The sequence below is a fragment of the Gossypium arboreum genome, chromosome 12, assembly GCF_025698485.1.
Source record: "Gossypium arboreum isolate Shixiya-1 chromosome 12, ASM2569848v2, whole genome shotgun sequence".
In the NCBI taxonomy this organism is placed as follows: domain Eukaryota; kingdom Viridiplantae; phylum Streptophyta; class Magnoliopsida; order Malvales; family Malvaceae; genus Gossypium; species Gossypium arboreum.
Genome location: NC_069081.1, coordinates 116,577,404 through 116,604,500, shown reverse-complemented (window position 1 = coordinate 116,604,500; position 27,097 = coordinate 116,577,404). Strand labels below are relative to the sequence as shown.

Sequence of the window (27,097 nt, the reverse complement as noted above, 5' to 3'; positions counted from 1 at the left end):
CTCGGTCACTCTCATCACTCTCTTTCACTAATAAAAATAAAGGGAAATATCCAATAAAGATATATAATTGTATATTATAGTTAGTTATATGAAGATGAATAAAATATTAGTTAAAGTATTATAATTGGTAGAGAGATAGTTTATAGTTACTGCCTTTCATCAAAAGAGAGCTTAAAGCTTTGAATTGGGAAAAAAGAAGTAAAAAATCAAAATAATAATGAAAACCCAAAGCGGATCCTCCGTTTGTTGATGGTTAGTGCTCTCTTCTTTGTTACCTACCAGAAGACGAAGTAGCAGAAACTGAAGCCAAACCGAAAGTCAAATCGGGATTTGGGCTTGGGTTTACCCGTCATTTTAGCTTACATCGCTGTTTTGATGCTCTTTTTCTCATCCGGTGACGGCGTTACTGCTGATTTTGGTAAATGGATCTTATTTGGGCGAGCTAGCACTGGCACAGGTGGCGGCGGTTTCTGGTCTTCTAATTCGGTGGTTTCAACTTCGGTATAGCGATCTCCGTCACTGCCATAGCTGGCATCGCCGTCGCCGCAACCGTCGTCTACTCTTGTAGATAAAAAAGAAAAGGAAAAGAAAGAAAAAAAGATTCTACAAAAAAAAAAGAAGGTTCATTCTCATTTAAAACCACTTCCATCATTACCGCAGTATATGGAGCTTAGATTGATTTTGGATATTAATTAGGTAAAGTAAGACACATAGAAATCGATATGCTTACGGAACAGAAACCATTAATGCGAGCTTTGCGGCGAAGTCACACATCTTCATCGCAATCAACGTCATCGTCCTCCTCATCGTCGTCAAATACTTCATCTTCTTCATCGTCGTCGTGGATTCATTTGCGATCGGTTTTATTAGTCGTTGCTTCTTCCTCTTCATCGTCATCTTCCTCATCTTCTTCCCAACAAATTCCGACTGATCGGTGGGTTTCCTTTTTCCTCGTCCACTTAAACTACTACTTTCCTTATTTCCCCCTATTTATTTTAAGTAAAGATTTCTGCTTATTTTTGCCTGGATATGTTAGATTCCCAATTTTCTATTTTTGTATAAATTAAAAATTCTTATTCCTTACTTGAATCCCCGATCTGAAAGTAGTCGAATCAATTCCATCAACATCATGTTCCTTAGGTTGTTAATAAGAGTTCAATTCCAGTCTATCTGTTTCTTCGTCTCTCCGAAGGTTCTGAATCTGATTATTATTCGGTTCGTTTTTCAACTTAGTTTCAAAGTATTTTTGAAAGCCTCAACTGTTTCAACACTTATGTTGGTCAAACTAGTCAAGGTGTTGTGATTCCTCTAACTGCTGGGGAGGAGGAGTAGTCACTTTCGGAATCTAATTCATTAGCCGAAACATGATTAAAAGCCATTGAAATCTCGATTTTGTAGTACTTCATGATAGATGTTTACTATTAATTTGGATTCTTTAGTTGTTGCTTTGGAGTTGTTTTTCTTTGTTTCCATCTTCATTAAGGTCTCTCTTAGTGATCGTAATTACTCTTGCAATGGGTTTCTATTTGCAGAACTAGCTAATTTTTTTCCCATACTTGTCTTGACTCTTCCATGTATCTGCTTAGCTTTTAGCATTAGTAGTTTAGTGTTCCAAAAGCTTTGTTTCCACATATGATGCATTGCAATTTTGGAAGTGTTTAAGCTCATAAACTGTATCTTTCACGAACCATGCATAAACCCAAAAAAACTATGCTTTTGTTTTGTCAACTTAATTCAAACTTAAATCTTGATAGAAGATTCATTAATTTGTTTCTTTTGCGGCAGGGGTAGCCTAAAATCACCTTGGTCCCACAGGAGAAGAAAACATGCCCTTCTACCTAAACAATGGAAGAATTTGTTCACTGCTGATGGGAAACTCATTGATGGTGGTGTCAAGTTTCTGAAGAAAATTCGAAGTGGAGTATGTTTTAAACTTGCTTTAGACTTATTTGACTTTACCTTCATATTATTTTCTTAGACATTGTATTTCTTCTTCTTTTTTCTTTTTTTAGTGGATATTTTGTTGCTTCTCGAGAATTCATTCTTTGCACCTTTAATGCAGGGTGTTGATCCAAGTATTAGAGCAGAGGTGTGGCCATTCCTCCTCGGAATGTAAGATTCTTATACTTTTATTTATGTACCATTTTATACTCTGATTCAAGTAAACTTCCCTTTCTTTGAACTATTTAGTTCTTACTTCTATAACCTCTCTATGAGCTTACTCCTTTCAAATCACTGTCTGGTTGCCTGGTTCCTTTTTCTAATACATCATTGTATCATTTTTTTTACCATATTTTGGTGATTTTCTGACTGTTTATGTCTCAATGATTCTTTAATGGATGGAAAGCCTGAGTTAGAAGAAATTTATCTTGCGAGTTGCTATTTGCATTATATATTCTGCAAGCATCCATTTTAAGTTCTTTTCCTTGCTACTCGAGTTTTTCAAGCATCCATTTTAGGGGAAATGGAGTATTTATTGTATTCATTTGCATTATATATTCTTCAAGCATCCATTTTAAGTTCTTCTCCTTGCTGCTCGAGTTTTTCAAGCATCCATTTTAGGGGAAATGGAGTATTTATTGTATTCATTTGCATTATATATTCTTCAAGCATCCATTTTAAGTTCTTTTCCTTGCTGCTCGAGTTTTTCTTCATTTGTAATAATTTTTTGTATTACTTATTTATCTGGAAAACACAATTTCTGAGGAGATGTTTTCTTATGCATTTGAGAAGTGGATCATAAATGACCTGTTACACCACCTAACTGTGATATCTGCATGCTTAACAGATACGACTTCAACAGTTCAAAGGAAGAAAGAGATTCCTTGAGAAGCCAGAAACGGTATCATTTATTTTCTTTCTCGTGCTTCTTTTACACACAGATTAATTGCCAATGCTTTGTTACTTTACCATATTTGTTTTCCCCTTCTCCCCATCTTTTTTCTTTCATTGAAGGTCTGTTTGTTTACGTATTTCTGATGCAGAAAAGAGTATGAAAGATTGCGTAAGCGGTGCCGCCAAATCCTTAAACGTACTGAGAAGAGTGTTAAGTTGAAGGGAACTGCTGGAAACGTCTGCAATGAAGACAATGAGTGTTTCAGTCAAGTTTTTGATTCTCCAGGCTTGGAGGATGTGGTTAGTGGTAGGAAGTCCCACTCCACCGAGGGAGGAAGCCCTGTGTTTGATGATTCTGATCACCGCATCTGTGATCATAGTCATCCAAGCTCTTTATCTTCTGATTCATTTCTGGAGGGAGAGGTTGATAAGAGAGTAGTCATTAGTCAAGATGCCTGTACTGGTGAGACAGAATCATCTGATTCTGACTCTTCTGAAGAAGATGAAAACACACCTCTCCTTTCCTCTGAAATAATCGAGGAAAATGATATTCATAAAGATGATAATGATAGTTCCTCTCCCTCCCAGATAGAAGGCAGGTCTGCAACCCCCACTGATGAAGATTTTGCCACATGGCGGAGAATTATCCTCCTTGATGCAGTGAGGGCAAATGATGACTGGATCATTTACTCTCCATCTCAGGCCTCAGTATCCACAATGAAAGCACAAAGGTTAGCTGAGAGTGTTGGGTTGAAAGATTATGATGATTTAGAGCCATGCAGGATTTTTCATGCAGCTCGCCTGGTTTCTATTCTCGAGGCTTATGCCCTTTACGATCCCGAGATAGGTTACTGCCAAGGAATGAGTGATCTGCTCTCTCCAATCATCTCAGTGGTAGAGGATGACTCTGAGGCCTTCTGGTGCTTTGCAGGTTTCATGAAAAGAGCTCGTCACAATTTCCGACTTGATGAGGTGGGGATTAGAAGACAGTTAAACATTGTCTCCAAGATTATCAAGTGTAAGGATAATCATCTATATAGACACCTCGAGAAGCTTCAAGCTGAAGACTGCTTTTTTGTGTATAGGATGGTTATAGTACTTTTCAGGAGGGAATTGAACTTTGAGCAGACACTTTGCCTCTGGGAAGTGATGTGGGCAGACCAAGCAGCTATCCGTGCCGGCATTGCAAGGTCTGCTTGGGGGAGGATGAGACTTCGTGCTCCCCCTACCGATGATCTCCTGCTTTATGCAATAGCAGCATGTGTTTTGCAAAGGAGGAAGCTAATCATAGAAAAGTATAGCAGCATGGATGAGATAATGAGAGAATGCAATAGTATGGCCGGGCATCTGGATGTCTGGAAACTTCTCGACGATGCCCATGATTTAGTGGTCAACCTACATGACAAGATTTAAGACCAAACCACTCTGCCTGCCCTTTTTTTTCACTGATTTTTCCCAACTCAACTCCTTGCTACATTTATGGAACCCTAAACTAAAGAAGGGATCCAAGTTATTTGACATTTCAGCCTGAAACAAAGTGTTTTGATAGGCGAATACCCTGAACCAAGTAAATTATGGGATTTACATCTACTATGTTATATTGCCCGCACTCGATACTTCATCTGGGTGATGGTGGCAAACGCTGAGAAATCAGCTATTTAAAATGTTTTTAGCTTTGTTTGCTTGCAATTATTGAAATGACAGAAATTTGCCATTATGTGTCAGTTCTTTCCCATTGTTCAGTTTATTTGCAAAAATAATCACTAGTATGTTAATTAAAGAATAAAATTTCGATTTTTTAATAACTTTTTTGTGATGTGAAAATTTTCTTTAATCACATAGGACTCCATTCGCATTCAAACTATTCCGCAGTCGAACTAAATTCCATGGCTGAAAACGTTGTGAGAACGTATGGAGTCTTTGCCTCAGCTATCGGTGGAGAGAATTTTTCTTTTTTTTGAATAATATTGGGAGGAGACTTAATTTAAGTAAGGGTAAATTATACCAAGTTAGTCCAAAATGTTACAAAATAACTATTGAATTAATTGAAAATTTTTGTTTAAGTTATAGAATTATTAAAAATACTGTTATATAATCTCTATTTACACTATTTATACTATTTAGATCAATTGGAAAATTTTCACTTCTTATTTAGTTTTTTATTAAATTTTTATGAAATAATTTTAAACATCATAAATATACTGAATCAAGATAAATTATTCGTTTAAAACTTAATAACTCAATAATTTAAATAAATTTTTACATAATTAAATGATTTAAATGAAAATTTTAAATAATTAAATAATTATTTTATAATTTTTTAAAATTATATAACTAAAATATAAATATACTAATAATTAAGTTTTTTTTTTCTCTTCGGGTTTTACAATTTTACTTACCTTTCACGTTTTATCTTGTATTGAATTGAAGTCTTCGACTGTCCTCTTCGTTTTGTGTGACTGGATTTATGACTTTATTAAACTTTGTTTTTACGATAAATTCGTCCTCGTTTGACCGTGATCACTTCACTTGTGGAATGAAAATGATTATTATTTGACAGTAAAAAAAGCCAACCTAATTAACAGAACGAGATCATTGACCGTCCATTCTCATCAAACCATAGCACAACCATTTTCTTTCTCTACTGCGCGAAGTACTAGATATTTAACTCCACCAAAAGTCAGGTCTGCAACTCTAGTCTAATCCGACAAGCCGCGGATCTTTTTGTTTTCTTCTCCACGTCACCACCAAATACCGTGTGCTTTCTACTCGTTTCCCTCACCAAAACCGACGTCTCCTCTTCCGGCGGCGCCGACTAAATCCCATTTCTATATTCATATATGAATATGAACCCATTAAAAGTCATCTTCATTCTCAAAGGAACTACAAAATTATGTGCAGATCTGTGGATTATTACGACTTTCGCTCCGGCGATCAAAGTCTTCTGAAGATCAAAGCTTTCTTCGTTCGATTTTCGGATTTCGATTCATGTGCCGACCCGTTATCCGATTCGCTCACTCTACTCTTCCCACCAAGAATCAATGACACGGCGCGGCTAGAAATTTCAGGCTCCATTACCGGAGCCGGTTCTCCCGCGTTCGTGACACTCCATCGATTGGTGAAATTGAAGACGAGGGACGGAGAGGCGATATATGGGAGCAGGGAGCGGATTCGGGCCGGGGATGGGGTCCGGTTCGAGGTTTACTCGAGAGAGGAAAAGGTGTTGAACGGGGTTTTAAGGAGAGAAGAAGAAAAGTGGAAAATGGAATGCAAGTGCGCGCTGGAGAGTGACAATACCGAAATGATAGGCGGTAAAGCGGCGGTTGCGGATGTTTGCGTGGCGGTGGAGGGAGACCTGGCGATGGGGGAGAGGGTGGAGATGGTAGTGAGGAAGTGTAGAAAGAACAGGAGGATGGGGTTCGATCAGCTGGAGGATATTCCAGAGGAGAGAGAAGGAGAAAGTGAAAGGGACGGTGGATTCTGTTGCAGTTGTGGAGAAGCGGATAGTGGGGGAGAAGAGGTGGATATAGAAGCGGCGGGTGTAAGCTGGGCCTTTGATGTGGGCATTTGGATCATGTGCTTCGGGGTTGGATATTTTGTTTCTAAAGCCACTGCCAAAAGCTTGAGGCGCATGCGATTACTTTGACACTGTTAAAAAAAAAATTTACCTTGGGGAATTTATATTCTAAGGTTGTGTTAATCTTTTATTTGTTACCCAAATTTAGAAATTTTGTGAAACTCCAATTCGAGTGATTTATTGTAACAAACGAATTATTGGGGAAAAAGTACTTGCCAAAATGCTTGCTTTTTTTAATAACATAAATGAGGCTTCGCTAAGCTGCAATTGGCAATAAATCAACCCAAGAAAACTGAAATGCTTCCCAAATTTGGCATTTGGTCTAAGAGTAAGTCCCAACTTACAGGGTTTAGTAAGTTTTGAATGAATTTTATTGAGAGAGAATCACGGAAAACATTTCCTATTTATGGTTTAATAATATTAAATGGTGATTTGATTAGGACTTTGGGTCAAGAACATGAAACTTTCAGATGCCGATGGCCATGGATTCTGAATCCAAGCGTCTCTGGTGCAGATATGAGGCTTTAGATGATTGAGAATGTTCATTTAGGTGCATGTATAAGATGATGCTTGAACTTATCTTTGATATGACCATAACCCTGGACTTCTATAATCGGGTTTTATTTGCTTTGGTGTAGTTTTCTATCTTTCGTCTTCTATTGATTCACATCATCCAATTTAATAGTTTTTATATAATGTTATATATATATTAAAGACAAAATTATGGTTATAATCAATACAGTTTACATAACTATGATTTATAATTTTATTCATGAATATCACCTAATCAAAATTTTATATTATTCCTTATTCGGATAGAAAATTAAAAGAAAAAGAACAAAGATAGAAAAATATTAAAATGATCAAACAGTACACGGAAGTGATGAAAGCATCAAGTCCACGTGTCAAAATCCTAATCACCTAACATAAACGCCACGTCAGCACCCACACCGGTTATCTCTCTTCTCCCTCAAATCAGCCCCCCCCCCCCCATATCGCTACTCATGGCGGTCAACGGATCAAATAACCACTTCACCAACCAATAATTAAAAAAGAAGAAGCTGCCTTTTTAATTTTCACTACGATTCTTTTACTTTAATTACTCCGCCGCCGGCGTTCAACGTCCATTACTCGACTGCTAGTGATTTAGTTCTTTTTCCAAAAGGCGGTTTAATGCTTTAGGTTTTGCGGAGAATGGGAGGAAATCGGAGTTACTCAGCGAATCCTAGCGATTACAAGCTTCTAGAAGAGGTTGGTTATGGCGCCAGTGCTACTGTTTATAGAGCGATCTTCCTTCCTACTAACGACATCGTAGCTGTGAAATGCTTGGATCTCGATCGTTGCAACAGTAATCTGGTTTGTGTTTTTTTTTTCTCGAACTTTTCTTTTAGTTTAACTGTCTCTAGTCAAATGAATGAGCGTACTTGATTTGATTTTAGTTAGTTTTGGATAGAGATCTCGTTCGATTGAATTTGATTTGATTGTGGATTTCAGTGATTGTTTTTGGTCGAGTTGAACGGAATTATGATATTCTTACTTTTCTTATTGAAGCTCGTTTCTTTGAATTTTTTCGGAGTTTGTTATACCTTGAACATGATCGAATTGAAGCTTTATATTATCCTATATGTCGATAATGGCGATAGTAATGATCCCAAAGCAACAAGAAAGAAAAAAAAATAATAATAAGAGCACACAGATTTTACTTGGAAGTTAAACATCCCTGCTATAATCAATGTCTAATAGAAGAAAGTATAGTCATATACGGATTCAACTTGTGCGCCATGACCCGTACCGTGGGGGCGCACCTCTGGTCGCACCTCCGGTCGCACCCCTAGTCGAGTTTAGTGGTGGATGGGGTTCGGCTCGAGGTCATAGCCCGCCACAGGTCTCCAATTTTATTTCTTTAATAAGAGAGTTGCATCTGGAACTTTTCAAGTTGGATCAAATGGGATTTGGGTCACATAACTTTAATACTTTGTATGTGCTTGCTTCTATCACTTCATATGGTGCTTGGTTTTTGTTCCTTTTGAGCTTGTGTAAAGTTGAAACTTTTTCTTTTTATCGTCTATCATTAATTATTTCTAAGGAAGCAAAGAAATAATATTTAATAGTGTTATCCGAAATATTTCATTCAAATTAGAGTTATCTTTCTTTTAGCATCTACGCCATTGGTTTAGATTAGGCATTTTAGTGCTGAACTGCTTTTGCTACTGTGTGCTCTTAAAGTGGTCTATCAACATTAAATGGTTACTTAAAGCTGAGATTACTTCAAAATGTGTCATCCTGAATCCCTGATATTTCTTTCTTTTGTTTTTAAATTGTGTAAATCTGGAATACTTGCATAGAGGAATAGAATTATTGTCTACTTGATATTCAAGGATATAATCTTACTTTCAAAAAAAAAAAAAAGAGATATGATCTTGTTTTCATAGAATTTTTGCTACTCAACTTGAGGAAGTATTGAGAGATCAGGAGGATTCCATTCCAAGTATAATAAGAGATTAAAAGTTTGGACTTGCTTGTGGTGGGATTTTATCATGTTAAAATGTTCTCTAAATAAGGGACACAGTACTACACTAGAAACCTTCCTTTTCCTTTCCCTAGTTTCCTCTCAATCCAGGCCAGGCCTTAGATCCAGTTCATGTGTACCAAACATCTTGCATGCTTGCTTGTTTCATTACTATTGATCATTCTATGGGAATTTTCTACTTTTGGTAGTAATACAATCACTCAAGTATGTGTACCAAAAATCTTTTTTGGCTATTGGGATCTTTTGTGATATTGTTTAGAGGCTTTAATAATTGGTAGTATCATGAGTAGTATATTTAGATCCATATTTTCTGCTCTTCATGTGATCTATTGGCTCTTAATGGGCTTTCTTAATGCTGTTTTGCAGGATGATATACGCCGGGAAGCTCAAACAATGAGTTTGATTGATCACCCAAATGTTATTCGGGCATATTGTTCTTTTGTGGTTGACCATAATCTTTGGGTAGTCATGCCTTTCATGTCAGAGGGTTCCTGTTTGCACCTCATGAAGTCAGCATATCCAGATGGTTTCGAAGAGCCTGCTATTGGTTCTGTTCTGAAAGAAACTCTTAAAGCTCTGTATTATCTTCATCAACAAGGACATATTCATCGGGATGTTAAGGTCAGTGCCTCACGGAAGTTGGCATTATGTTATCTGATTGGATTCACCATTATTTTATTTAAGTTCTATTTAATTGGCATTACAGGCTGGAAATATACTGCTTGATAACAATGGCACAGTAAAGCTTGCTGACTTTGGTGTTTCAGCTTGCATGTTTGATGCAGGAGATAGACAACGTTCTAGAAATACCTTTGTTGGGACTCCTTGCTGGTGAGCTATCTTTGTCAAATCTGTCCAACTATTACCCTTCTCTTCAGCTCCTCATGTACGCTGATATTCCTATTTATCCTTTCTTTCAGGATGGCACCAGAGGTCTTGCAGCCTGGAAGTGGATATAACTCCAAGTGAGTGTTCAGTCTTCACATAAAGTTAAGGTCTTAGAATTTCACTTAAATCCATTGACACCTTACAATGTTGCATAAGCACGACATCTTAGTGTACACAAGTATTTTCTGCTTCAGTGTGGCAAGGGGTGGTCATGACTCATGAGTTTGAACCTACAAGGACTCGTGAATTTGGTCTGAGCGACATTTGTTCTGAAAATGCAAAACTTCACTTTATCCACACATCTGGGCTTTCTATGAAAGCACTTACGTGCCTCAAAGTTACCACTTTTGCATGTAAATTGTAATCTGTATTCTGAATCTTCAAATGGTATTGTGGGAGTCTGGCTAAAGTTTATATGGCTAATGGTTAGTATGCTTGGGTTGCATTGAATTTTGCTCAGTTGCATGCTATGTTGATGCATTTCTTGGTACCTTTAAGGAAATGGTACATTTTTATTCCACGTTAATTCTGTAATTCATTAATTGCTTTTTTTTTTCCTGGCACAGGGCTGATATATGGTCTTTTGGTATAACAGCATTGGAGTTGGCTCATGGTCATGCACCTTTCTCAAAATATCCCCCAATGAAGGTATCAAATCTCCATTGAAAATATAACAAGAATTTATATGAGCGCTGCACAGTGAGCGTTCGCTATCATGAGTTTTTAATCAACCCTTATATATGTTCACAACCTTTTTTTTATCCAACATTAACAGGTTCTCTTGATGACAATACAAAATGCTCCTCCAGGACTTGATTATGATCGTGATAAGAAGTTCTCTAAGGTACTGCTGTTCTTTCCAGCTACACCATAACAATGATAGACATGTTATTTGTCATTATGAATGTAAAACATTGGTTGGTGCCTTCAGTGGTGTTTTGCAATTGCTTACTTGTCATAGCAAATTTCTAATTAAAGGACTTCCAGCTGTGATCAGTCTTTCAAAGAAATGGTTGCAATGTGCCTGGTGAAAGATCAAACAAAGAGGCCGACTGCAGAGAAATTATTAAAACACTCCTTTTTCAAGCATGCAAAGCCTCCTGAGCTCTCTGTGAAGAAATTATTTGCTGGTCTGCCACCACTTTGGAATCGTGTGAAATCCCTTCAGGTTAGTGATCACACTGCCACAATGCAGGTATTTTGCTTCTTTTGCGGTCATATTTGTTTAATGCTTTTCTTTTTTGCTTGAAATTTTACAGCTTAAAGATGCTGCACAACTAGCTCTAAAGAAAATGCCTTCTGCAGAACAAGAAGCTATATCACAGGTTAGCAGTCATCAATCAGAAGTCATTATTGTCTTAGATAAATCAGATTTTTTTCTTCTCATAACATATCCGTGAAAGTTTTAACTATTGGGTTGTCCACTTGGGGACATTTGTGCTTTTTTACTGCTTGGGGTGTTATCTTTTCTTCTGCTTGTCAGAGCGAGTACCAAAGAGGAGTTAGTGCCTGGAATTTTGATATTGAGGATTTGAAAGCGCAAGCATCTCTGGTAGGCCACATATTTAGTTTTACTCTTTAATACTAAAGATTTTAATGCAGACATATAATGTGAGAAGTAATTTCTCTGTCAGTTATATCAGTTATTCAATTTATAATAATTTTTCTACTTTAACATGCTAAGGTGCGTGATGATGATATTCATGAGTGCAAAGATGATTATGGAAGCCTGAAATCAAGCTTTGGTCATAAGGTAGTTGTGTAGTTTCCCCCCCCTCGGTGATTTGTGATACATGATTAAAGTGGTATTTCTTTTTTTACTTATGCACCTTGAAATTGTTTTTTTCTCCTTATTTGTCCCTTATTGCAAAATATGTTAACGGGTTCCTGGTGTTGCTGACAGGCTGAAGCTTACTGTGGATCTGGTTTGGGAACATTGAATTTAAATGGGGAAGTATCTCAGTCTGAATTTGGAGAACCAATGACCATTGACTTATTACAGTCTGATTGCTTGAATGAAAAGGGAAAGAACCCAGAATGTGATATGGTTGAGGCTGGCCTGCACGAGAAGGGTTTGAGGAAAAATGGTTCAGGCATTGATATTACGGCATCAACTTCAGAAAAGGAAGTGGTCATGACCGGGGCTAAATCAGTGAAACCTAGGCAAACCCAACCTGGTGCTATTCTTAATCATTCATCTTCTGAGCGGGTTCATAACTCAGAAAGGTTGGTGATAGTTCATATTTAGGCTTGCTTATCCATTTGATTTATCTTATTATTATTATTATTTAAGAAGTGACCTCAACCTTTTCCTTTTCTCCAATTAATTGTTATCTGATGATGTTTATGCATTAACATGTAGCACAATTGGTTCTAATTTTAGTTTTCTTATAGCATATTGAGGGTCTCTCTCTCTCTGATTCAAATGTTTGAGTTGATTCAGCATAGCATTGATTGCATACTTGTATAAGCGTAAATTTTAATATAGTTGCTTGTAAGCGTAAATTTTAATATAGTTGCTTGTATTAGTGCTTTGGTCTTGTCTAACTTAATGTTACATTAACTGCGTTTACATGTGTGATGAACTCGTCTAATTTAATTTAAGAAAATAATTTATAAATCTTTTAAAATAGAAGAGAAACTGTAGGATGTGGAGTTAATGCTTGCTGATGATTAGGTTTGAAAATGAAATTTCACAAGTGAATGAGAGAGTTTGCCTAGTTCGTAAAGCACCAAGCTTTAGTGGTCCGTTGATGCTTCCTACTCGAGCATCTGCAAACAGTTTATCAGCTCCAATTAAATCATCTGGAGGTAATAAATTCATGGCATTTAGAATTTTTTTTTTTTTGTGTCACCAGCATCACCATCAGTGCTACTAATATTTGGACACTGGGATTTAAATATATATAGTATCATTATTTTCCTCCTTTGACAGGGTTTAGGGATTCTCTGGATGACAAGTCAAAGGCTAATCTGGTGCAAATAAAAGGTCGATTTTCAGTAACATCTGAAAATTTAGATCTTGTAAAGGTAAGGTTCAATTTTAATGCTATATTAGTTCTCTTTTGCAACTTCACTAATCAAATAATGTTCTATAGGATATTCCTCTAAGTTCAGTTTCGCGCCGATCGTCACAGGTTGGTTAGTGGTCTTTGCTTAAATATCCTTCTATTAACACTATTAATTGTCCACTTCTTACTGGTTGCTCTCTTTCCTCTTGGGTTTCAGACTTCACCTCTCAGAAAGTCTGCTAGTGTGGGTGACTGGATACCTGAATACAAACAAGCGGTTCGTGCACTAGATCTTCTCCTCAACATGGTTTAATGTGAATTATGCACTGTTTATTTTAACATCTTCCATCTTGAAGCTTAAGGATGTGTTATAAATGGAGGAGCCATTGTTAAGGCATGTGCCTAGGTAATAAGGTTGGCACAAATTAGAGAAAGTGCCTTCCATGGGATACACCTTTATTGAGGCGCATGCCTTCTGAAAGGCTCACAAAATACTAGCCTCACTCAACTGATTTTGTTTTCTACGATTTATATTATAATGAGGTATATAGTAGCAAGAAGAAGAATATATGTTGTTTCACATTAATAGGGGGTAATAACCACACTTCAGTGTAAATTCATTTAATCTTTTACGTGGCTCAAACATTCTGGTGGTGGAACATGTTTAGCTGCTTATTATGCTGCTGCACTATGTCATTAATTTGTCTGCTTACAGTTACCCCACCCCCCCCCCTCCCTGTTTTTCAGCCTAACAATCATTCCCCCAAGGATTTGACCAATGGTAACATGCCCACCTCAATTGTTATGACTCACCTTCAGAATCTTCTCCAGCAAACCTCTGCTCAACAGGTAAAGATTTGGAGTTGGGACAATCATTTCGCTGATACATACTTTCTTGCCTTAAAGACAATGTTCTCACTAGAAGTTGTTTTGGAATGCTAGGATCTTATTGTGAATTTGTTGAATACATTGCAGCCAGCTGAGTTTGTAGATGGTCAGTGAAAGATTGGTCTATCACAGTTACATGATTAAATTAGGAATTACACTGCTTGTAGTGTTAATACGTTTCTCTTTTTGTTTTCCCAGCCGCTCAAAATGGAAAGTTGCCTCCTCTACCTCGTTGTTCTGAGAGCAATGGAAATGTAAGAACATTTTATCTATTCTTAATTATGACTAATATCTAGCAGGTTATTCTTCCTTCCTTATCTGGTCTTCTTTGTCAATAGGTGAAAACAGCAGCCTCTGAGAGGGAGCGTTTACTGCTTGGCAAGATCTCAGAGCTACAGTCGAGGTTAGTTGTTGGCAATCTGTTACCAAGTGGAAGGCATTCTTTCCCTCCTATGTATACAAGTTTCTTCTGATACTCTCTTCCTTGAACACTTGTTGCAGAATGATGAGTTTGACTGATGAATTGACTGCTGAAAAGTTAAAATACGATCAAGTGAGTTGCATGATGGTAACCTAATTACATTTTCAGGCTTTATGTTGCCTCTTCTTTATTTCATGGTCGTGTGCGAGTAGGATACACTCAAGATCTGATGTTGATTCTGGACCTAGTTTAAGCATTCCACCCCTTTCCATTGCTCGAAACTTGATTCATCTGTTCTTTCTCAATATTTTCGTTAATAATCGAAAATGCGAAGAAGGAAAAGCTATCCATCAGCTCTGATAGTTTCATTATCATTATGCAGTTGCAACAACAACTTAGGTTGATGTCTGGTGGGGAAGAGTGGGATTAGAAGGGAAGGTTATGCAAGAACGCTGTGACAACCACTGTACAGTGAACTCCCAATGTATAATTGGGCCAAAGATGTAAAGTAGGCAGGTGAAGTTGTATTCCGCCATTGTTTGCCTAATGCCTATGAGCCATCGACAACCTTAGAACAGTAGAAGGCTTTGATCTGATACATCCCTTTGCAGATTTCAGCTTCTTCAATGACAAATAAGCAAATATTATGGGTGCATGAGGATGCTTGTACTTGAATATTTCATGTAAAAAAAAAATGATGTTCCAGTTCCAGAGCCAGAATCATGGAAGTAGCATAGAAAGGTTAGATTTATGAGTTTTGGTTGTGTCCAGAAAAAGCTGAGTTTCATATTAAGTTATTTGAACAACCAAGTTGGTGTTTATTCGAAGCTATCATGGGATGTTGAACCAGTATAGTATATCTTTTTCTATATTTATAATATATTTCGACATTGTAATTTTTAGGACTATGAATGCCATTGCCAACATTTTTTAAAGATTTATTTTTTCAGTCAGTGTTATCTTCTTTCTTTTTCAAACAATATAAAATTAAAAAAAGAAAAGAAATATCTAATATGATCTCCTTTGACAGTCACTGAGATGGCTATTTTAGGGCCGGGGCTATTTTGATCCTTGAAACGTGTCTCTTTTAAAAGGAAATTTTCATCAGCCTATATAAAGACTCTAAAGAGCTGAACATTGACCCAGATTTTAATGACTACAGAAAGTTGTAGGGCCACAGCCCAATGAGACAATTGGTCCCTGTGCCCTATAGTAGCGCGCCAAACAGTTCCAACATTCATTAACCCATTTCACCATCGGCGTTGTTGTGCACTGCAAACGGACATAACGGCAACGCTTCTTCCCTTCCTCTACATTTCCCTTCACAATTTCCAACAATTTTGGCGGTGGCCTACAGAGGGGCAAGCAACAACCATGGCCCCCGGCCGACGTTCGGATAGAAGCTTGTTACAAGACCTACTCTTATATGCAGCCAGCATCGCTTTCAGTTGCCTGGTCCTCGCCGGCTTCAAACAACTAAACCCAAATCGTGATGCCTCTAAGAAATCGATTGCGAACAAAAATGCCATCTCCAAACGCCTTGGTCGCCCCCTCATCCACACTGACCCTTACGAGGTACTTCAAAAAGAAAAAAAAAAAAACAAAATCATCGTTTATAAATTACATATAGATTGGGCAAAACCCCTTTTATATTCTCGAAGTCATTGTTTTTTCCCCATAAAATGCAGGATGTGATAGTGGGTGATGTGGTGAACCCAGATCACATAGACGTAGAATTCGACTCTGTTGGTGGGCTTGATAGAATAAAAAAAGCACTATATGAGTTGGTTATTCTTCCTCTTAAGAGGCCTGAGCTTTTTGCTTATGGCAAACTTTTGGGTCCCCAAAAAGGGGTGCTTTTGTACGGACCACCAGGGACCGGGAAAACCATGCTTGCCAAAGCCATTGCAAAAGAATCTGAGGCTGTTTTTATTAATGTCAGAGTTTCTAATTTGATGAGTAAATGGTTCGGTGACGCCCAAAAACTAGGTATGAACAGTGGGATTTCGTTTAATCCTTGTTAGACACATTTCTAACTTCTAAGATTATATTAATGCCATTATGTTATATTATTGAAGTGGCTGCTGTCTTTAGTTTGGCTTATAAGCTGCAACCGGCTATTATATTTATCGACGAAGTGGATAGTTTTCTGGGGCAACGACGAGCCACGGACCATGAGGCAATGGCTATTATGAAAACTGAGTTCATGGCCTTGTGGGATGGTTTTACCACCGATCGTGAGTATTCTTTGTTATTACCTTAATTATGAACTAACTTTTAATCTGTGAATGTACTACAAATTAAATGTCCTTTTCTAACTTACATTATCGGTATAAAACACGATTGAATTAGAAGGGTTAAGGATACAAAATTTGTTAATCCAATGGTCAGGTGTTATATACACTTTCCTACCGTGTAGCTAACCATTGAATTAACATATACATTGTACTGTCAAAACTACAATATTAGAAGAATGGTTTTTACATTTTAATTCAAGATGGTTTTCCTTTTGCCTCATACCTTGATTTTTAGCGTCATTACGTATTTAAATCAATTTCTTAGGTATTAGAAAAGCATGTGTGTCACATCAAGTGGGGTGTTTTGTCAGATTTATATTTTAAAACTGTTTAACACTGTTATATAGTGACGTTTCTGTTCTTCATACAGAAGTGATCAATCAGTTTGGAAAAGATAGGGGCATGTAGTAGTATAGCTTTAAATAATTAGTGTATGTTGATATTCAGCATTCTAACTTTTGTATATAGCTATGAAGTTGAATTTTCTATTAACTTGCATTCAGAGAATGCTCGAGTTATGGTACTTGGTGCAACTAATCGTCCAGCAGAGCTTGATGAGGCAATTCTTAGGCGTTTCTCCCAGGTTTTTGAAATTGGAAAGCCTGACTGTGATGATCGAGAAAAGATATTGAAGGTGATATTGAAGAATGAAAGAGTGGAGGACGCTATTGATTTGTACCTCATAGCTAGATTATGTGAAGGTTACACTGGTTCTGATTTATTTGAGCTCTGCAAACAAGCAGCATATATTCCTCTCAGGGATCTCTTAAATGAAGAGAAGGCTAAAAAGACACGTCAAGTAAGTACAGATAAATCACTTGTTTTACTCTTTATAGATATGAGAATCTTTATCAGTTAATCACCAAATCATTGGGTTTCTTTTGGTGAAAGTTGCTTGTTAAATTCACATAAGATCTTTACTTTAGAAGATTAGCAGTATGCTCTTTCATGTTTCGTTGCGACTTGTGCAATAGCAATCTGTCTTAACTTGCTGGTGTTTTTGGTGTGTAGTTACAGGCACCAAGACCATTGTCGCAGTTGGACTTTGAGAAAGCTTTATCTGCTTCCATGAAAACAAGCATCGGTGTTGATGAGCACAATGGGTATAGCTCTTGTTCATCAACATAAGTTGAATGCAATCAATTGGTTACTGGATTGAGTTGTGATGGAGCACATGCAAATTTTGATATTCTTGAATACTAACCTTGAGTAAGAGCCTAAGCCACTCCTCGCTGTTTAAGTTATAGTGTTATTCAGTGAATAGAAAATTCAGAAATGTACTAGGCTTATAAACTTGATACTTGACTTGGATTCATTGTTCTGAAATATTTGTGGGTGTGGAGGAGTGTTCCACTGTGGCCATATTTGGAATTTAACAGAAGAATACATTTTATATAAAAGCATGAGATCTTAAATGGAATTGGAGATGTCACCATGGGAGCAAAGACCCCTGAATTGAATGGTTTTGAATTAACCAGCATCTTTAAACTCTTTATGTAAACAATCGATTAGGTTTACCATACACTTCGGCAGCCACTATGTTAAGTTTATTACAAGTATAGCTAATAATGAACTATCTCATGTTCCCATTGGGGGTTGGGGGGATTGTAATCCAAGTATGATATAGAATGCAGTCAAAATGAGCCATAAATACTGATTCTCATCCATTTGAAATTTCTGATCACCTTGTATCCGTCCTCGGAGCTGATCTTTTCATGGGAAAAGGACTTAAAATCCTCATCTTAATGCAAAAATCCAAGCCAACAGCAGCAAATAAAAAAACGAGAAGATTCTGGGATACATAAACTGCACCATCAACAGCATGAGACAAGAAGCTTCCAGGATCCAGTTCCAGAGGAGCCCCTCCTCCCAATGTACCAAGACCTGCATTTTCAATTATTACTTTACATATCAAACCTGAACAATGTGCTCTATGTTTGCATATACCCTATTCTACGGACTATACGCATAAAGATTTGTGTCTAGCAGCACCTGATTGCAGTTATATATACCTTTCACAAAACCGAAAGCTGCAGATGTGCCGGTCTTGAGCTGAAAATTGTCCAAGTCCCTCCTAACTGCATAGCGAAAAGTGACCCCAAACAATGCACAGCTGATGAAATTGAGTGATAAAGGGAGCAGCAGCTGAGTGGTGCTGGAAACTTGGGTTAGGGAGATGGGGAATCCAGCAAGGGTGCCAACAATTGCAGATATCAAAGCTGCTTTTAATGACTCTACTCTCTCTTTATCAGTATCAATTCCTTCTTCACCATCTTCTTGGCTGCTGAAAGCGTTTCCATCTCCATAATTAGCTTCATTAGGTCCAAGTGAGCGTTCTGCTTCTTCAATCATGGCCCGTGCTTGTGAAATCTCCTGCTCAGTTTCTGCAATCTTGAATTTTCACCAGAATTTACTCATCAATAGTTACATAGTCCCATCATGGAAAATATCCCTATGAGTTAATTAGATAATCATATGAAAAGTTTCCCATAATTAGAGAAGAAGCTCACCTCGGAGGCCCTGGATTCTAATTGGTCAATGTAATTTCTCAATAACCGAGCTTCAAGTTCTTGTTTTTCAATCTCTGCAAGTTGTCTCTTAGCAATCTCTACTCTCTCTGAAGCCTTCTCCAATCCATCAAGCAAACCCTTATTCTCTTCTCGGTTCAAGAGTTCCTCAACCTGCTTGCCAAGGATACCAGAAAGGGCATCCTTCAAGCCATTGCTTGTTTCTTGCTCCTCCGAGTTACCGCTGCATTTCAACGTGAGAGGCTTTAGCTGAGGAGAAATGGGGCCTTTTGGACATGTTGAAGGTGCTAAGTAGAAGGGATTTTTGAATAGGAATATGGGTTTTGAAGAGAGAAGCAAAGTGGAGGTGATTGCTGAGGGCATTGATGCAGGGATTGCAGCGCCTGGATTCTGTGCAAATGCGATTGTTATCCTTTCCCTCTCACCCTTCGGGCCTCCGGTTCTGGCCCCTGATTTTTTTTTTTTTTTGCGGTTCTTATTGATGTTTTAATCGCTTATTTTCGGTAAAAATACTTTACAGGTCCCTATATTCTAATACAGATTGCATTATGATCCTTTGGGGGGGGTGGGGTAGCTGTGCTTTTAGGGTGTGTGTGAGTGAAAAACTTGGAAAATTTGTATTAAGTTTTTCAAAATTTAAGAAAATAATTTATTTGTTTAAGTAAATATATTGAATTTTTAATATTTATGAGTAATTTTAAGAGGAATTTTAATAGTTTAATTTTTTCAAAACCAATCTAATTTTATTTTATTTAATACATATGATTCCACTGCAAAATAAAAACTTAAACTTCAAAATTATTTTTATTTAAGTGTAATATATATTTTAAAAAATATTTTATTAAAATGTTTATATTATTTTACAAATATAATTATATCCATATTATTTTTATATTATTTATTTTAATATAATTACTCTTCTTTGGTAAGTACTTGTTAATTTTAAATTTTCATTAACCAGTTTTTGTAACACAATTATTTATCCAAACAAAGCAATTGCAAACCCAAACATTTAGCTCTCAATATTTTCATCTTTTATCAATTTGACCCTTATTCTTTTTTGAGCTAAATTTGACCATTAACCTTTCAAAAAGAGTTAAATCATTTTTTTAACGAAAATACAAATTAAAATATTATTTTTTAACTATGTTAGTGTGGAAACCCGTGGTAGTCCATATATATTTCATGTTGGCATGGCATTATTTGTTTTATATGCCACCAACAAATAATTTAAAATTATAAAATATTCAAAATTTTAAAATTCAAAAAATATAAAATATAAAGTATAAAAAGTCATAAAATTAAAAATATATATATGAAGTATATATGGATTATCATGTGAGTTGTCACGTTTGAAAATTTAATATTTTTATTTTTTATTTTTTTAAATAGCAATTTGACTTTTTTAAAGGTTGATGGTCAAATTTGACTCTTTTAAATGGTTGAGGGTCAAATTTAGCTAAAAAAATATAATGGTCAAATTGATAAAAGATGTAAACATTAAGAGTAATTTTTTCATTATGCCTAACATTAATTGTATTGAGCATCCTCCAATTATGATTCTCATTCAAAATTAATCTTCAAACTTTAAAACATTACAATTGCACTTTTAAACTGTCAAGATTACATAGATAAATTCTTTTTCATTTCTAAAATTATTAATTTGATTGATAAAATAATGCTCAGACTTTATGCGACATAATTTAAAATAAAAAATTGTATGACGGGACATTAATTTAAAATGTGATATGATATTTTTATATGACATGTAATGCTCACCCTACCCATTATTGATTAAAAAGTTTGTACCATTACATTTAAGTCAGCCCAATTTCATACATTATCATCGATTCACATCTTTTATCAATTTTAGTGATTTTGGTATGGGAACCTATGTAGTAATCCACGTGTACTTCCTGTAACATGGCACTATTTGATATATTACGTCAATAAATAATTTTAAAATTATAAAAATATTCTTCAAAAAGTAATTAAAAAATATTAGTATGGAGTACATGTCGATTGCCATGCGGGCTGTCATGTTTAAAAATTTAATGTTTTAGTCAATATCTTTATTAAAAAAATTGACTATTCTATAAAGGCTGAGAAGCAAAATTTAACTAAAAATATGGACTAATTTGACAAAATGTAAACAATAAAAACTAGTGTTATTAAATGCAACAAATATTTTAAAGTACAGTAAATTAAACGTTATATTTTAAATTTAATATCACACCATTTAATCTATTTCATAAAATTAATATTTTATCCTATTAAAATAATTATAATTTTGTTCGTCTTCAAGGATCTTTTCTCATTTTAAAAATATAAATATTAAATACATTTCACTCTATGATACAAAGACTTGTAGATTACTTTTTATTGATGGTATTTATGGGCTGAGTTGATATTTAATTCTAAACAAACTTTTGGATTTGGATTCGAGCTGGACCAATCTACTTAAATGACTTATTATATTATTTAAGAGATAATATATATTTTTTATTTAAATTTAATTGTATAATTATTAATATAAAATTATTTTTTAAAACAATAAAATTAGTTGGATCGAGATTAAAATTTTAAACTCAAACCCAATCTAGAAAAGTTGTGGTCGTCTAACTTTACATTTCATTCATAATTTTTTTTATTTAGGGTAAACTATATAAATAGATAGTTACCCAACTATGTCTATATTCCTGTTTTAGTCACCCAACTTTAAAAAATTTTAACTTAGGCACTAATGTTTGAATTCGTCCCTATTTTAATTACCGCCGTTAAATTGATAACAAAAAGTCTTCTTCTAATTGACATAATAATATATTTAGTATTCAATACTTACATATTCTATCAATTTGTTCCTAATTCTAAATAATTTAATAAATTTAACTATTCACATTTAAAAATTTTATCAATTTGATCCTTAAACTTCCTAACCAAAGGCATTACATATCCAACTAATTTACCATACTCGAACTTAAATTTTTTTTTATCACTTAACCCAAAGTATATGATTTGTAAGCAATACAAGGGACATCAAAAAAAACAAAAATACCTTTTATATCTCATGTAATAAAATATACTCATGCAATGCACGGACTAGATACATGCATTAATCAAAAATATATAATTATCTTGTAGTTTATAAATGTGGATTTTGAATTTTTTAATGAATAAAGTAGGCTAATACCCATCCAACTATTATTCTCAAAAATAATTTAATTTTAAGTACCATACTTGAATTTAAAATTTAAAATAGGTAAACAAAATATTTTCAAACTAGATTCATAAAAATTAAACTTAGAAAAAACTAAAAAGTTTCTAAAAGAAAGTAAAAAAATTTAGAAACACTTTTTCAAAAAAAATATTTATTACAAATAGATCTCATAAATAAAAAATTAATAGATTTTATAAACATTTTTTATATATGGTTAATCTAGGAAATTATATATACCATAAACATATAATAATGATTTAAGATATTAATTTTATCAAATAAGATATTGAATTACAAATATATAAAATGATTTAAACTTAATTATAATATCAATTATAAAATTTATAAAAATCATACAATATATATTAATTGATATATACAATTAAATTTGTGCATCAATTAATTGATTTATTCAATTAGTAGAATAAATTGCACAGGCTAGATGTGTATCAATGAAATGTTGTTTTTGGGGGTTTATAATTTATAAATGTAAAATGTCTCTGTTTTAAAAGCTGGAAGCTTTGTTAGGAAATTTGAGGAGCAAATTAATAGAATTTATAAATGTGAATGATTAAATTTATTAAATTATTTAAAATTATGATCAAATTGATAAAATATGTAAGTATTGAGAAATAAATGTGTTATCATACGAGTTAAAAAGATTTTCGATACCAATTTAATGATGAGTGATCAAAATATGAAAGAACTCAAATGTTAGTATTTAAATTGAAAATTTTTAAAGTTAAAAGACTAAAACAAGATCACGAATATAATTTAGTAACTATTTATATAGTTTATATTTTTATTTAAATATATGGTTAACTTAATGATTATTTAAGTTTGTAAAATCACATCCAGCAGTAAAAGAGTTGGATGTCTCTAAACCCTTTTATCTTCTTCAAAATTAATTTAATTTTGAATCATCTTTTGTACCCAAAAATCATTATCCTTTGAGTAAAATTTCAAATTGAAACCTTATTCAAAGTGGGTCTGGAGGAGTAATTAAGTACAATGTATTTAACTTATTTTTTATCTTACGTTAAAATATTATTATAATATCTAATATTATTTTCACTATTATTTTTATACTAATCATCTAAATTCACGCTTAAGTGTAGTCCAAATTATATTAGGAAAAAAAAAGCACTGAAAATCCAAAATATATAATGGGAATAGGAATCCGTGGAAATGGTGCCGTTTTTGTCAAAGTGTATAAACTAAAGGAGGTATTGGAGAAAAATGGGCAGTTAAAGGCATGTGGGCAATTACAAGGGGAGGGTTTAACCAGAAAATTTTCAACTTGCCCAAAACCCTCTCTCGCCCTCTCATGGCTACCTCTAACGTTATTAGGGTTTCTTCTCCTTCTTACTCCACTTCCTCCCCTAATCACGCTCCTTTTAAGCGCGTCGGCACTCACAATGGCAGCTTCCACTGCGACGAGGCCCTCGGCTGCTTCATGATTCGTCTCACTGACAAGTTCTCCAACTCCGAGATTATCCGTACCCGAGATCCCAAGGTTAGTTCCCCCCCCCCTTTTTTTGTGTGATTGCTTAATATTATAGCAAAGTTTGAAGAAATGGAAATTATGAAATGGGTTTTCTTTGGGTCTAAATATGTGCTTCTTTATAAAGTTAGCTTTATCGTTGTTTGCTGCAAGCGTTGGCTATAAATTAGAAAGCTTGAAATCTAGAACCGATTGGAGATGTAGGTGGTTTATTATGGGATTCGTGTAGTTTATTTGTTCTCGTTTGGTCTTAATGATTCCTCTTTGAAGATTGTTTATAAGATTTATCTGACTTTTCAGGTATTGGAGGGGCTTGATGCTGTGCTTGATGTTGGAGGCGTCTATGATCCTAATCATGACCGGTATGATCATCACCAGAAGGGGTTTGAGGAGGTTTTTGGACATGGATTTAATACAAAGCTTAGCAGTGCTGGACTTGTTTATAAGGTATTCATTTATTCTATAGGGCAATTGAAGATTCTTCTTATAGTTCTCTCCTTTTGCCTATTGTGTATTGTGGCCTGATACAAGTTGGCAGAGTATAATATGAGCAATGACGTGTTTTGGTAGGTTATTCTATTTCTTCCTTATTAGCGGTTTTCCCTGTATTTAGCATTTTGGCAAGGAGATAATAGCTAAAGAGCTTCAGCTTGGAGAAGACCACCCGGATGTGCATAGATTATTTCTGGCCATTTACAAAAGCTTCATGGAGGTACTTACAACTTTGGTTCTTATGTTTTAAAAGGGTTCGAGTTCCACGACTTCCTGAGCTTGCATGGAAGTAGATTTGGAACTGCTATTTTCTTGGTTTTCCTTTTCCTATGCTTTAGTTAAGGGATTATAACTTGGATGTTCAATTTTTTTTTTGCTTCTACCAGGCAATTGATGCGATTGACAATGGAATCAACCAGTTTGATACTGATAAGCCACCTAAATATGTGAACAATACACACTTATCTTCTAGAGTTGGAAGATTAAATCTAGACTGGACAGATCCTGATCAATCACCTGAGAAGGAGAATGAGGCTTTCCAACGAGCAATGGCTCTAGCTGGTAGTGAGTTCTTAGAGGTAAGGCTCTGTCAAAATTAAACATACCTAAATATACAATTATTAGTATGGTCTTCGATATGGATTTCTGTTTTTTTGTTCGTTTCCTTGCGAATTTATAAAAGTATGTACTGTATCATTCTTCGTATTTTAATATTCTGATGGCCTTCTTCAATTCTCAGAGTGTCCAATTTCATGCAAGATCATGGCTACCAGCAAGGTCAATTGTAATGGAGTGCATTGCGGAGAGATTTGACATAGATCCTAGTGGTGAAATTATGGTTTTGAAAAGGTTTTGCCCTGTAAGTAGATTTTCTAATTTACTCTCTTCTTACTGTTATGTTCTTCTTCAACTAGCCCTGCAGAAGTGTATGTTATAGATTTTTTTGTTTATGCAACTCTTCTCAAGAGGAAAGAATTGCTAGTTTATAAATATACTCATTTTGGTTTATTCAATTGGTTTGAACTTTCATCAAATAACCTTTGCTACTTTCATTTGTATGCGAGATGAATATATTGTTGCAAATGACTGCAGCTTATTGTTGACTTACCATCGTACATCATTTTATTTACAACTAAGTCTGATTTCATTTCACATCCAACAGTGGAAGCTTCACTTATTTGAGCTTGAGGCAGAGCTGAAGGTTGAGCCTCTTATTAAATATGTTCTTTATGAGGTATGCATTTAGTAGACCAATCTTCCTTTCAAACAATTTTTCTAATGTGTTAGCCCTAGATTGGATACTAGTGTCAGGCAAATGGATATGTCGCAGTTATTGTTCCTCTTTTCTAGAGTTTGAGATAGATTCTTATTGTAATCATGACACAGGATGAACGGGGCAAACAATGGCGAGTGCAGGCAGTATCAGTATCTCCTGATAGTTTTGAGAGCCGGAAGCCCCTCCCAGCACAGTGGCGAGGTTTGAGGGACGATGAGCTCTCAAAGGAGACAAGAATTTCCGGCTGTGTCTTTGTCCACATGAGCGGGTTTATCGGTGGAAATCAAACTTATGAGGGTGCTCTAGTGATGGCAAGAACTTCTCTAAAGATGTAATCTTGGGAGATTGCTTCTATTTCTTTCATTTGACTTTGTATCTTTTACATCATTCTATAACACAGGATTTGGATCATTTCCCAAGTTTTTTGTTTCTATTAAGTGCTATTTGATTCATGTGACGACTGCATTTTTAGTTTGTCTTTAGAAAAAAATTAAAACTTATAGGATGTCATGAAACCTGAAGGTTTTTCTTCCTTTATTTTCCTATAAATGAGTGAGCCAAAGGAAATCCCACTCTCGTATGTTTCTTACCACTACGAACTTTAAACTTCTATAAAGGTTAAACAGAAAAACGTTTTTCATCAACCCCGAAGCTCCCCACCACTGTGGCCCATGGCCAACATAACATACACTGCTGCCTCCGCTGCCAGTGCTACCCCCAGTCTTTCCCTTGGAAACAAGTTTCTTTCCTATCCTCCAAATTCCCCACCCTCTGCCCTCCCAAATGCTCCCTTAATCCTTCTTTTCCCTCCTCATCCTCTCTCAAATCCCTTCTTCGCAAATATCTTCTTCCTCTCCTCCCCAGCTATGGCCAAGATCGCACTCTGGCTACGACTTTGTAATCATCAGCATGGAACATGGCCCTGGAGGAATCCACCTCTTGAATCTTCTGTAGCATTGTTTGATTGCCATTTCCCTCCTGATGGAATCTGTGTATATGCTCAGATGGTGGTGAGAACTTCTGACTACGGAATCAACGAACGCAATTTAGGTAATTTCATGAATGCTTTGTTTGTAATGCGCTAAGTAGAGACAATTAATGGGGTCTAAAAAATGGGGAAAGAAAAACTTGAAGAGGTCGCTGTCATCGATGAGGTTAACTATATTCAAGCCACTGAATTTAAGTGCTAATTGGGCTACTTGTGGGACTTGGGTCATAAGAAGGTTAGGGAGATGTTAAAGAATGGTGGAAGATGAGTGCTTTAGTCCGTTACCGTGGTGGAGCCTTCTTGGTTGGTATCAAAATGCCTGAGGAGCACGGAAGGATCTGGCATCAGATGGCTTCCGGCGACATTGATATTGGGCGGGTTTAGAAATGCAGCTTTGGAGGATGTTAGAAAATAGAAAGTTCAAGATTAGCTGGACAGCAAGGTCTGATGAGAACGGGGAAGAGGATAACGAGGCTGGTTTGAAGTACAAAATTTGGTAATTTTTTCTTAGCTTTACCTTATTGGTGCCTCTTTTGATTGCAGACATCAAAAGTCTAATGTCGAAAGTGGGTTCAGCCTTTATTTCAATCCATTTTTTAAGACGAATGTTAAGCTTGATTTTGTTTTCAGCCACCTCTTACATGG

General features: G+C 35.5%; 6 protein-coding genes across 10 annotated transcripts; 5 read left to right on the top strand and 1 right to left on the bottom strand.

Moving 5' to 3' along the window:
- The first annotated feature begins 37 nt into the window (after window positions 1-37).
- Window positions 38-4,559, top strand: LOC108476506 (rab GTPase-activating protein 22-like). 2 transcript variants are annotated; one of them, XM_017778721.2, is made up of 5 exons: window positions 38-934; window positions 1,786-1,921; window positions 2,063-2,112; window positions 2,789-2,842; window positions 2,985-4,559. In XM_017778721.2, the coding sequence occupies exons 1-5, from the start codon at window positions 723-725 to the stop codon at window positions 4,246-4,248; spliced, it is 1,716 nt and encodes a 571-aa protein (XP_017634210.1). In that variant the 5' UTR covers window positions 38-722; the 3' UTR covers window positions 4,249-4,559. The 2 variants fall into 2 exon arrangements, with proteins under 2 accessions (XP_017634210.1, XP_052879159.1); XM_053023199.1 differs by lacking the exon at window positions 38-934 and adding an exon at window positions 969-1,215.
- A 662-nt stretch (window positions 4,560-5,221) lies between these two features.
- Window positions 5,222-6,620, top strand: LOC108478337 (uncharacterized). The gene has a single exon (XM_017780789.2). It carries the CDS (start codon window positions 5,729-5,731, stop codon window positions 6,479-6,481), a length of 753 nt encoding a protein of 250 aa, XP_017636278.1. The 5' UTR covers window positions 5,222-5,728; the 3' UTR covers window positions 6,482-6,620.
- A 696-nt stretch (window positions 6,621-7,316) lies between these two features.
- On the top strand, window positions 7,317-15,085 carry LOC108479843 (uncharacterized). Of its 4 annotated transcripts, none has more exons than XR_001870509.2 (22): window positions 7,317-7,768; window positions 9,309-9,563; window positions 9,649-9,773; window positions 9,863-9,907; window positions 10,397-10,478; window positions 10,606-10,674; window positions 10,828-10,998; window positions 11,090-11,155; window positions 11,314-11,382; window positions 11,515-11,586; window positions 11,734-12,056; window positions 12,508-12,641; window positions 12,766-12,860; window positions 12,929-12,967; window positions 13,059-13,118; window positions 13,589-13,690; window positions 13,784-13,835; window positions 13,928-13,983; window positions 14,068-14,132; window positions 14,231-14,282; window positions 14,533-14,666; window positions 14,762-15,002. XR_001870509.2 is itself a non-coding variant. In XM_017782660.2 (21 exons), the coding sequence occupies exons 1-21, from the start codon at window positions 7,607-7,609 to the stop codon at window positions 14,578-14,580; spliced, it is 2,142 nt and encodes a 713-aa protein (XP_017638149.1). In that variant the 5' UTR covers window positions 7,322-7,606; the 3' UTR covers window positions 14,581-15,085. The 4 variants fall into 4 exon arrangements, 2 of the variants coding, with proteins under 2 accessions (XP_017638149.1, XP_017638150.1); XR_008276042.1 differs by having other exon boundaries at window positions 7,321-7,768; window positions 11,515-11,583; window positions 14,762-15,085; XM_017782660.2 differs by having other exon boundaries at window positions 7,322-7,768; window positions 14,533-15,085.
- A 7-nt stretch (window positions 15,086-15,092) lies between these two features.
- Window positions 15,093-17,867, top strand: LOC108477425 (uncharacterized). The gene is made up of 5 exons (XM_017779964.2): window positions 15,093-15,725; window positions 15,839-16,139; window positions 16,229-16,387; window positions 16,951-17,246; window positions 17,459-17,867. Exons 1-5 carry the CDS (start codon window positions 15,525-15,527, stop codon window positions 17,573-17,575), a joined length of 1,074 nt encoding a protein of 357 aa, XP_017635453.1. The 5' UTR covers window positions 15,093-15,524; the 3' UTR covers window positions 17,576-17,867.
- A 35-nt stretch (window positions 17,868-17,902) lies between these two features.
- On the bottom strand, window positions 17,903-19,455 carry LOC108477163 (uncharacterized). The gene is made up of 3 exons (XM_017779629.2): window positions 18,958-19,455; window positions 18,460-18,838; window positions 17,903-18,331 (listed from the first exon to the last, which is right to left on the bottom strand). The coding sequence occupies exons 1-3, from the start codon at window positions 19,336-19,338 to the stop codon at window positions 18,129-18,131; spliced, it is 963 nt and encodes a 320-aa protein (XP_017635118.1). The 5' UTR covers window positions 19,339-19,455; the 3' UTR covers window positions 17,903-18,128.
- Window positions 19,456-23,352: 3,897 nt separating this feature from the next.
- LOC108479125 (uncharacterized) lies at window positions 23,353-25,916 on the top strand. The gene is made up of 7 exons (XM_017781542.2): window positions 23,353-23,708; window positions 23,997-24,143; window positions 24,310-24,408; window positions 24,575-24,766; window positions 24,928-25,047; window positions 25,351-25,422; window positions 25,575-25,916. The coding sequence occupies exons 1-7, from the start codon at window positions 23,448-23,450 to the stop codon at window positions 25,797-25,799; spliced, it is 1,116 nt and encodes a 371-aa protein (XP_017637031.1). The 5' UTR covers window positions 23,353-23,447; the 3' UTR covers window positions 25,800-25,916.
- The last annotated feature ends 1,181 nt before the right edge of the window (window positions 25,917-27,097 follow it).

Bases quoted from the DNA above. Each gene is read 5' to 3' on its own strand.
- LOC108476506 (XM_017778721.2), top strand. From the start codon at position 723: ATGCTTACGGAACAGAAACCATTAATGCGAGCTTTGCGGCGAAGTCAC. The intron at 2,113-2,788 runs GTAAGATTCTTA...CATGCTTAACAG, and splicing joins TGGCCATTCCTCCTCGGAAT to ATACGACTTCAACAGTTCAA. The intron at 2,843-2,984 runs GTATCATTTATT...TTTCTGATGCAG, and splicing joins TCCTTGAGAAGCCAGAAACG to AAAAGAGTATGAAAGATTGC.
- LOC108478337 (XM_017780789.2), top strand. From the start codon at position 5,729: ATGTGCAGATCTGTGGATTATTACGACTTTCGCTCCGGCGATCAAAGT.
- LOC108479843 (XM_017782660.2), top strand. From the start codon at position 7,607: ATGGGAGGAAATCGGAGTTACTCAGCGAATCCTAGCGATTACAAGCTT. The intron at 11,383-11,514 runs GTAGGCCACATA...TAACATGCTAAG, and splicing joins TGAAAGCGCAAGCATCTCTG to GTGCGTGATGATGATATTCA. The intron at 13,836-13,927 runs GTCAGTGAAAGA...TTGTTTTCCCAG, and splicing joins GCCAGCTGAGTTTGTAGATG to CCGCTCAAAATGGAAAGTTG.
- LOC108477425 (XM_017779964.2), top strand. From the start codon at position 15,525: ATGGCCCCCGGCCGACGTTCGGATAGAAGCTTGTTACAAGACCTACTC. The intron at 16,140-16,228 runs GTATGAACAGTG...ATATTATTGAAG, and splicing joins CGGTGACGCCCAAAAACTAG to TGGCTGCTGTCTTTAGTTTG. The intron at 17,247-17,458 runs GTAAGTACAGAT...TTTGGTGTGTAG, and splicing joins AGGCTAAAAAGACACGTCAA to TTACAGGCACCAAGACCATT.
- LOC108477163 (XM_017779629.2), bottom strand. From the start codon at position 19,338: ATGCCCTCAGCAATCACCTCCACTTTGCTTCTCTCTTCAAAACCCATA. The intron at 18,839-18,957 runs GTGAGCTTCTTC...TGAAAATTCAAG, and splicing joins TAGAATCCAGGGCCTCCGAG to ATTGCAGAAACTGAGCAGGA. The intron at 18,332-18,459 runs GTATATATAACT...TTGAAAATGCAG, and splicing joins AGCTTTCGGTTTTGTGAAAG to GTCTTGGTACATTGGGAGGA.
- LOC108479125 (XM_017781542.2), top strand. From the start codon at position 23,448: ATGTGGGCAATTACAAGGGGAGGGTTTAACCAGAAAATTTTCAACTTG. The intron at 24,144-24,309 runs GTATTCATTTAT...CCCTGTATTTAG, and splicing joins GTGCTGGACTTGTTTATAAG to CATTTTGGCAAGGAGATAAT. The intron at 24,409-24,574 runs GTACTTACAACT...TGCTTCTACCAG, and splicing joins TTTACAAAAGCTTCATGGAG to GCAATTGATGCGATTGACAA.